The following is a 9866-nucleotide window of genomic DNA, read 5'->3' as shown; positions in this document are numbered from 1 at the left end:
CCACCTTAGGTGTTTGTGGCTGGCGCCTTAGCCGCTTGAGCCACAGGCGCCGAGCCTTGCTTTTCTTGAGCAAAGGGAGCTTATCTCCTACACTCATTAGAGTTCAAAGATCGAGTTTTCTGATTTTGATCACACAGATTCTGAGTAAATTAGGTGGTTATGGACCACCCTTTTGTAGGTGCTCTCAAATGAGGTGTGATGAGAATGTGGGGCATGTTTATTTTGGGAAGTTCACAGCCAAAGGTAACTTTCAGGTACCAATTTCCTACCTATTAGTTCGCTAACTCTTTTATTTGCCCTTTCATCTTCATTATCAACGTATTCCTATTTATTCTGGAGGTAAAAAAAAAAAAACACACACAATAAATTCCAATCAGGCAACTGTGCTTCTTATTTAGGAGTACTGGCACACATCTGGAGGGAAGGGCTCATCCAGCTGTGTGTTCTGTAGTTAGTGACAGACTTCATTAACTGGTCACTCCGATTCCTGACTAAGAGCCTCAGAACCGGAGCCATGTGCACTTGTGCTCACCACTGTATCCCCATGGCCTTGCAGACAGATGAGGAGACATCACCACACATGTGCCCGAGGCTCAGACGGGGGCAGGGGTTCTCAAGTATACACACCAATCATAACAGTTCATTTACCACTCAAGTTTTTTTTCACAAAACTGTAGAGAATTATTCCTAAAATGGGTATTTACCTTCTCCACGTCAGCCTTCTTTTCTGTGAGAAGAGCTACTGTTCTTTTGTAAGCGTCGTTAATGAGTATTCGCACTTCGTCATCTATCAGTCTTGCGGTGGCTTCACTGTAAGGTTTCTCCAACACCATGTCTCCCTGGCGTGGGAGGTCAAAGGAGATTTGCCCAACCTTTTCATTCATGCCAAACTGAACAATCTGAAAACCATAGGATCAGCAGTGGTTATAAATAATGAAATCTACCTGTTAGGCTGCAGTGGCCAAGTGGACAAAGGTACTCTGCGTGGGTGGTGGCAGCAAGGGCATAGTAGTTTAGACCCTTCCATGAGGGACAGAGCCAGAACCCACAGAAAAGATCCCCATCATTAAGTAACGAACAGGTAAGAAGACACCAACAGCTTAACAGAACCCCATGACATCCCTGTCTGTGCAACGGGATGTGGGGGGCGAGAAACACCTGAGGATAAAGAGCCTACCCTGCCCACAGGCCCCTCCTAGGAGGAGGGCAGGCCCAGCTGGGAGCTGTGACTCTGGAGAGGCACAGAATCCAGGGGGCCCAGGGACCCTGTAAAAAGGCTGACCCAGGTGGGACTCTATGAGCCCCCAAAACTAACCAGTGCATAGGAAGAAGCTCTCACAAAGTGGCAAAAAGGAGAAGGTCCAGAATAGGCACTAGAGCCCAGAAGTGAGGAAGCCACACTTTCTAACATTGCATGAAGGCAGGAAAGGGAACTCTAAAACCAGTAGGCTATAAATCTCTCTCTATCCTAAGAGACTGGAAAACATTTCACCTAAAAACTGGCAAAAGAAAAATCCTATAAAATTACAAAAAAAAAAAAAAATAAGGCAGATATGTATATATACATACATATATACAATTTCCACAAGTAAGAAGAGTAAGATTAAAAGACATGTCCAGTCCAAACAGGCTAAATCAGAAAAATGACAGATAATGTGAAAGAGCTACATAAATTAGAAAAACTTGGAAGAGAGGTTAGAAATAAATCACATATAAAAGAAAAATGATTTTTTTTTTCAGAGTCTCACTTCATTGCCCTTAGTAGAGTGCAACCTCCAACTCCGTGGCTTAGGTGATTCTCCTACCTCAGCCTTCCAAGTAGCTGGGACTACAGGCGTCCACCACAACACCCAGCTATTTTTTGTTGCAGTTTGGCTGGGGCCAGATTTGAACCTGCCACCCTCAGTATATGGGGCTGGCGCCCTACTCACTGAGCCACAGGCGCCGCCCCAAAAAATGATTTTTAAAATGAAAATGAAACTACAAAGAAACAAATACCATGTTTTGCCATATATAATGTGCTCCCATGTGTCACACACACCCATGTTTTTGGCCTAAACTTTCAGAAAAACACCCATGGAGAAAGCAGCCAGATCTCGGCTGGGAAAGACTCATCGGGGAGAGCTAATGCTCTCTGGGTAAATGTGCAGATCGCAAGGTCCCCTCCAGCCACTCACTCTGTGAAGGCTATTCTTTCCCTCTCTCCAAGGAGCTCTTCCCTCCTTGCCAAGCTGGGGGAGATGGCCACGCACATGGCCAATAGGGCAGGCGCTTCTGAGGCCCCTTAGCCCCTGGGCATCCTGGTGGAACCTGATGTAGGGACCTGAGTAGGGCTTCCAATCCCCTCCATGCAGTTGGGCCTCTGGCCTTGGCCCTTGCTCAATACCACCACTGTCCCCATTCCTGATTATAATGCCCAGCAGAGAACACTCCAGCCTGCTCCCACTGGATTCCAGATGCTCCTGGAGTGGAACTCTGTGCACCCAGCAGGCCTAGCAGGGAAAGTGTGGTGGCCCCAGGAGGGCTGCTGGGCAACCCTGCTTTCAAGCCATACTACCCATGTACAATGTACAGCCTCATTTCTCCCTCAATAGTTTGGGCAAAAAAGTATGTATCATACACAGCAAAATATGGTTAATAAAAACAAATAATGCCCTAAAGGAGATAGAGACAAGTAAATGAAACTTTTCAAGTGATCCTCCTTACTCTGCCTCCCAAGTAGCTAGGACTATAGGCATGTACCACTACACCTGGCTAGTTTTCTATTTTTAGTACAGATTGGGAAGTGGGGTCTCATGTTTGCTCAGGTTGGTTTGGAATTTCCAAGTGTTTGGGATCCTCCTATCTCAGCCTCCAGAGTGCTAAGATTATAGGCATGAGTCACCACATCCAGCCAAAAAGGATCTGAGACAGTTAACACACAGCAGACAGGCAGAGCTGACATGTGAATAGCAAAAGTTCCCAAGGAGAGTCACTTATACCAGGTTGAAAGACAGCAGACTCTACTGTGTGGGGATGTCAGCCCCAGGGAAGAAACTTAAACGAGTCTATGCCCACAACAGAAGTCAGAAGTGTGGCTACTGGCAGCAGAGTGGACAGACTGTGATAGAACTGGGCAGGCTCCACTGTGGATCACAAAGGTTCACCATATATGTGCTTTACATACTCTTAGGAAATAAACTTTTTTTTTTTTTGAAACAGAGTCTCACTCTGTCACCCTGGGTAGAGAGTACCATGGCATCATAGCTCACAGCAACCTGACACTCTTAGAGCTCAAGTGATCCTCTCGCCTCAGCCTCCCAAGTAGCTGGGGCTACTGTGGTCTGCCACAACGACCAGGTAATTATAGAGACAGAGTCTTGCTCTTGCAAAGGCTCATCTCATGAACTCAAGCAATCGACCATCCTCGGCCTTCCAGAGTGCTGGGGTTATAAGTGTGAGCCATAGTGCCTGGCCCAGGACATAAATAAATTTTAAATACTAGACTACAAAAAGGGCCTCTTTTCATAAGTTTTGACTATTTTAAAATGGAGTTCTTTTAAAAAATAAGCCTAGAAACACCTAAAACAAACACAACAGCATTATTTCTGAGTCAACCATGAATGTCAATTTCACATGCAAACATGATAAAATGAAGACACACCCCATCTAATGCACTTACTTGAGCATATGCACTCTGTGTCACTTTTCTCAAGTCATCTTGAGCACCAGTTGTAATTCTTCCAAAGAAGATTTCTTCTGAGACTCGGCCCCCTAAAGTCATGCACATCCTATCCAGGAGCTGCTCCTTGGTGTACAGGTACTGTTCTTTGGGGAGGTACTGCGCATAGCCTAAACCTTTTCCACGCGGGATGATGGATACCTGGGAAACAGAAACATATGAAACGTTCCAACAAATGAAGACATTATGAAAACACCTGTCTAAAGCCAGACTGACTTACTGATTATAAATAAGCACAATATAGCTGGGCATTGTAGCAGGCACCTGTAGTCATAGCTACTCAGGAGGCTGAGGTGAGAGGATCACTTGAGCCCAAGAGTTTGAGGTTGCTGTGAGCTATGATGCTAGGGCATTCTACCCAAGGCAACAGAGTGAGACTCTGCCTCAAAAAAATAGTTAATAGCTCATGCCTGTAATCCCAGCACTCTGGGATGCCAAGGTGGGTGGATTGCTTGAGCTCAGGAGTTCAAAACCAGCCTGAGCAAGAGAACCCAAACTCTACTAAAAACAAGAAAACTAGCAGGGCATTGTGGTGGGCACCTGTAGTCCCCGCTACTCAGGACTGATGCAAGAGGCTGCTTAAGCGTAGGAGTTTGAGTTGCTGTGAGCTAAGACGCCACAGCTCTCCACACAGGGTGACAAGAGTGAGACTCCGTCTCAAAGAAAAAAAAAAAGAAATTTTTTCATACTTAAGAACACTAAGATTTTTACCTACATTTTCTTCTAGAAGTTTTATAGTTTTAGGTTTTATGATTTATGATTATTTTTTCCATATAATGTAAGGGCTAATATTCATGTTTTTTCTTAAGAATACTGAACCGTCAGAACCACCTGTTGATAAAACAATCCTTTCCTCTTGAATTACCTTGATATCCTTATTGAAAATCAATTACCCAAATGTGTATGGGTCTCTTTCCAGACTCTGATCCCCCTTCTGACCCATGTGCCAGTCCTGTCATCAGCACCACAGTCTCAGCAGTGCAGCCATATACAGGGAGAGAACCCCAGTGACTTAACTGTTTTGGCTGTTCTTGTTTGTCTGTATTTCCATATAAATTGTAGATTCAGTTTTTCAATTTTCACAATAATGTTGTTATAATTATAAGAGATTGCAACTTATAATCTCGGAAACTTTGCACTAAAACTATCAACTTGGGGAGAATTGACATAACATTCCGTAAACACAGTCTGTTTTCATTTAAGTTTTAATTACTTCAATGTACAGGTTCTATAAATATTTTCTTAAATTTATCCCTCCATATTTCATGTCTTTGGATGCTTTTGAAAATGAAATTGAATTTTTAACATTTTCCACCTGATCACTAATACAGAGAACAAGGTTGTGGCCCTGAATTCCACAACCTTGCTAACTTATGAGTTCTAGTGGCTTTGCTGCATATTCTTTAGAGTGTTTTATGTACATTCTAATGTTGTATTCCCTGTGGCCCCTGCCTCAGGGGCTCCCTCAATTCTGGGATGTCCTCTGACATCCAAAGGCAGTTAAGCACCTGTCACCTTCTCTCTGACACAAAGGTTTTGGGAATGAATTCCTTGAAAAGGCAGCAAACTGGCTCGGCGCCTATAGCTCAACCGGCTAAGGCGCCAGCCATGTACACATAGTGTGGCGGGTTCGAATCCCCAGCCCGGACCCGCCAAACAACAATGATGGCAGCAACCAAGAAATAGCCGGGCGTTGTGGCGGGTGCCTGTGGTCCCAGCTACTTGGGAGGCGGAGGCAGGAGACTCGCTTGAGCCCAGGAGTTGGAGGTTGCTGTGAGCTGTAATGCCATGGCACTCTACCCAGGGGGACAGCTTGAGGCTCTGTCTCAAAAAAAAAAAAAAAAGAAAAGGCAGCAAACTTAACCGTGTTGCTTGGCTCACCCCTGTTTAGCAGGGGAAATCCCTCTCTGATCCTGTGCACGTCTCTGCAGGCTCCAGGGCTGGCCCTGTGCATGGAGACTTAGGTGTAGTTTACTGGCCACCCAGGATTTGGCCAGTTTCTACTCAGATTTGGGTCTCATTCCTCTGTAGTTTTTTTGCTTCTAGCACTTTCCTGCTAAATTCTCAGCATTCCTCAAGTTCTCTGTTATCACCTCTCCTTTGCCACCTCAAGATGGCAAGACCAATGTCATCCACCACTGCAGTGTGGAGGTTACCAAGAATCCTCTAGCAAGAAAGCCACAGACTCCCACTTTCAACCCACGGCAGCTGCTGCTTTTTAAAAGTAAACTCTCCTCCAGTTTTGGTCTGCTTTTGGGAACTTTATGGTCCCTTTAAAATTTTTTCTGTCCAAATTAATATAGCTTATCTGCAGGAAAGGTTGTATAACCACCTGTCATTACCTGAAATTTCTGCTAAATTCCTCTAGACATTGTATGCACTCCTCCTCTGTGGGAACACAGCTCTCCTCCAAGGTCACCGCTCACGTGGAGACCCAGTGGCTGCTGTCCAACACAGACGGCCTCACCTTTAAGAGCGGGTCCGCATGCTCCAGATACCAGCCAGCAACCGCATGCCCTGCTTCATGGTATGCCACGGTCTTCTTCTCCTCGGGCTGTAGAACCTGAGTTTTTTTCTCTAAGCCTAACAAAACAACAAAATCCCAGACCACTGGTTCAGTGACACTGACATGAAGACAGTTACACAGTGCTATCTATTGCCTTTTCTAAAATGGGATTTGGGGACTGAGCTATCTATGACAATTCAAAAATTCTCAGTCAAGGTTAAGAATAAAAACAAAAGGTCAAGTTCAAAGTACACCCAACTAAAGCAAAAATGCAAAAAAGTTGGCCCAGCACCTGTGGTTCAAGTGGCTGAGGCGCCAGCCACATACAACTAAGGTGGCGGGTTCAAATCCAACCCAGGCCCGCCAAAACGACGAGGGGCTGCAACCAAAAAACAGCCAGGCGTTGTGGCGGGCGCCTATGGTCCCAGCTACTTGGGAGGAGACTCACTTGAGCCCAGGAGTTGGTGGTTGCTGTGAGCTGTGATGCCACAACATTCTACCCAGGGGAATAGCTTGAGGCTCTGTCTCAAAAACAAACAAACAACAAAAAAATGCAAAAAAGTCTACCTCCAGACCTACTTTTATCCTAACTCTCCAGCTCTTTGAAGCCATATATCCCGTTTTAGGGAACAAACAGAAATGTAAACTAAAATTTAGCATTACATCAATTTAAAACATCAATTTAAAAAATTCACAGAAAACAAAAGAATTCTGGGCCAGACATGGTGGCTCATGCCTGTTAATCTCAGCACTTTGGGAGGCCAACTTGGGAGGAAATGCTTGGGCTCAGGAGTTCAAGATCAGCCTGAAAAAGTGAGACCCCATCTCTACCAAAAAAAAAAAAAACTAGGCAGGTGTCATGGCAGGTGCCTATGCTCCCAGCTACTTGGGAGGCTGAGGCAGGAGGATCACTTGAGCCCAGGAATTTGAGGTTGCTGTGAACTAAGAGGATGTCAGGGCACTCTAGCCTGGGAAAAGAGTGTCTGTCTCAAAAAATAAGGAAAACAAAATATTCTGGAAAGGCCTCTTTACTTAGTCTAGGCATTCAGAATTATCAAAAATGGTGTAAATAACAACACCTGCCATGAGACCAATTGTTCATTATTGGTAGAAGACAGATAATAGTCAGAGAAGGCCCTGAGCTGAAGCAGGTGCTGGAGCACCCACACTCTGACCACCCAGCCCGAAGGCCAGCCAAAGCAGCAACAGAAAGACTCAGAGAGTGAATCCTGCAGACACAAGGGCCAGAAAACTCTGTGCTGGAGCCTACTATCTGTGGACCACAGTGCTGAACCACCTCCAATGCAAGGGTTTGCACCGCTGTACCATAAAAACTGGCGGTATCCTCTGTGCCAACTAACACACATCACACTGTGACAGTCCTAGCTCTGCTGTGGTCCAGGTAATCCCCCAAAGAGAACTTCCCAACTGAGAACATGTGAGGGAGACCGGAAGACTGCAAAGAAAGCTCTGTCCCCCGTGATGCCACCCGAGATCATGTGAGGGAGACCGGAAGACTGCAAAGAAAGCGCTGTCCCCCGTGATGCCACCCAAGATGAGGACGTGCCATGGAGCTCCCAGGCGCCCCACAGACCAGCACCCCTGCCTCATCTGAAGAAACAAAGAATTGTCACCACTATTCACCACAGGCATCTGTCATTTTCTCAGGATGCCGTCTCATCACAAAACTGTGGATGGCTAAGCTGACATCTCCACCTCTTTCCTGCTCTCACCAATTGCTTCTCTCTAACCTAAAAAGGGCATTAATACAGTTTTCTCCTGTCTGTACGGTGAATTATTTTAATTCCATCTACAATTCTATCATCTCGGAGGGTTTTCAACATGAAATTTAAAGTTGTCTCTTCATTCTTTCCATCCGGCATTAACCATTTATAGCACCAGCCCAGGCAAACCACACTGCTATCCCAGCTTCGCAGCCTCACTGGACGCTCCCTGGGACGCTCACTGGGTTTTGTGCTCTCCACTCAGCACAAACTGTAATGTCAACAGCCACCCCGAACAGCCTCACTAGCAAACCGAAGTCCTCACAGCCCACGTCACTTGCCCTATTGACTGTTCCTCGCCTCCTGGCTCCTGCAATCTGTCGGGCTCCTTCCTTGCCTTATTGGCTGCCACACCATCAGCACCTCTGACGTTGAGCTTGGGTGGCTTTGCAGACACAATTTTCTTCTCTCTGCTACAAAATGTGGGCACCAGGCAAAGCTTCCTTGGCGCCCCCCCCCCCCAGGGAAGGTGAGCAGCCTCACTCACTGTGCCACTCCACCCCTCACCAGAATCCCCATCTCCCAGGGGCCTGCAAGTCTGCCTTGGCTTTGCCCCCAGGACTCCCATGCTGTGCCTGCTACTCACACTGATGCCCACAGGCCCTCTGCCTCCAGGTGCCCCCTTTCCAATGCAGACTTGTCTTCTAAACACCACTGATCACTAGGTCACTCAAAGGCTTAGTTCAATGCCAGCTTGACCTTACTGTTCAACATTCAAGGTTTTCCAAAATCTAGATTTAACATTTTGTTTTTTGAGGCAGAGAGTCTCACCCTGTCACCCAGACTAAAGTGTTGTGGCATCACAGTTCACAGAAACCTCAAACTCCTGGGATAAGAGATCCTCCCGCCTCGACCTCCCACATAGCTAGGACTACAGGTGCCTGGCACAATGCCTGCCTAGTTTTTTTAGAGATGAAGTCTCTACCCTGCTGGCCGAGAGTCAGTGTCGCCTCAGTGGTTACAATTATTTCCTCTCCATTATCTGTACCCAGCACATAGCACATTTGATTTATGTCATAACATTTTTAAAAACAGGAAGGTTGTGGGCTTTTAAAAAATCTTGACTAGTCTACCTCAGGGGTGAGGTCATTGTGTGCTGCCATGCAAGTAAAGCATGAGTCTGCCATCTCAGACTCACCCACACCTCTGACTTCCATACAGATGGCGGGAGAAGAGGCTCCGACACCAACAGAGCACAGGGCAGAACCCACATGGGCATGGCAGGGGACTCTTTGCTTGTAGATTTTGCCAAAACAGAGAAATCCCTGTTTTTGAGAGAAATACCTCAAATTTATTTCCCCAGTCTCTGACTTACCACCTATCACTCGCTCGATCGCTTGTTCAAAGTGTTTCTGATTTATGGAGTCCGACAGGTGCCTTGCAGCAATCAAAGCAGCTTCATTGCAGACATTAGCAACATCAGCTCCTACAGAATGAGCACCCAGAACAGCCACCCATCAAACAAGCTCTGACTAGTCACCCAGCACGGGTGAGCAGACTCAGAGTTTCAATCAGCAGGAGAATGGACAGGGATTGTATGTAAATGTAACTCAGTTTGATTCATGATAACCCAAATTATTCTAACACTAAATACTAGCCTGGTATAACTCTAGCCCTCTAAACCAAGGTGAAAGTATTAGTAATAAATAGATAATGACAAACAACTATTTACCTTGTAGACAATACAGCTCACATAACAGCAAACTAAGACAGCATTTTAAAATGTTCATTAACTGGCTCGGCGCCTATGGCTCAAGAGGCTAAGGCGCCAGCCACGTACACCTAAGGTGGCGGGTTCGAATCCCCAGCCCGGCCCGCCAAACAACAATGACGGCTGCAACCAAAAAATAGCCGG

The 9866-nt window shown here is 46.1% G+C and overlaps 1 protein-coding gene across 4 annotated transcripts in view; it reads right to left on the bottom strand.

Annotated features, from left to right (window-relative positions):
* Nucleotides 1-9866, bottom strand: part of AFG3L2 (AFG3 like matrix AAA peptidase subunit 2) — a 52676-nt gene that overhangs the window by 7771 nt on the left and 35039 nt on the right. For 3 of the 4 annotated variants that reach the window (XM_023519457.1, XM_012811821.2, XM_012811822.2), the window contains 4 exons: nt 9327-9437; nt 6189-6304; nt 3662-3862; nt 705-899 (listed from right to left, as the gene is read on the bottom strand). In XM_023519457.1, coding sequence (XP_023375225.1) covers nt 705-899; nt 3662-3862; nt 6189-6304; nt 9327-9437 — 623 coding nt within the window. The remainder of the gene's footprint in view (nt 1-704; nt 900-3661; nt 3863-6188; nt 6305-9326; nt 9438-9866) is intronic. The other variant, XM_023519456.1, reaches the window with a different exon arrangement.

This window comes from Otolemur garnettii, unplaced genomic scaffold, assembly GCF_000181295.1.
Source record: "Otolemur garnettii isolate 467f Iridium unplaced genomic scaffold, OtoGar3 scaffold00176, whole genome shotgun sequence".
Classification (NCBI taxonomy): Eukaryota; Metazoa; Chordata; class Mammalia; order Primates; family Galagidae; genus Otolemur; species Otolemur garnettii.
This window is presented reverse-complemented; position numbering and strand designations above follow the sequence as displayed.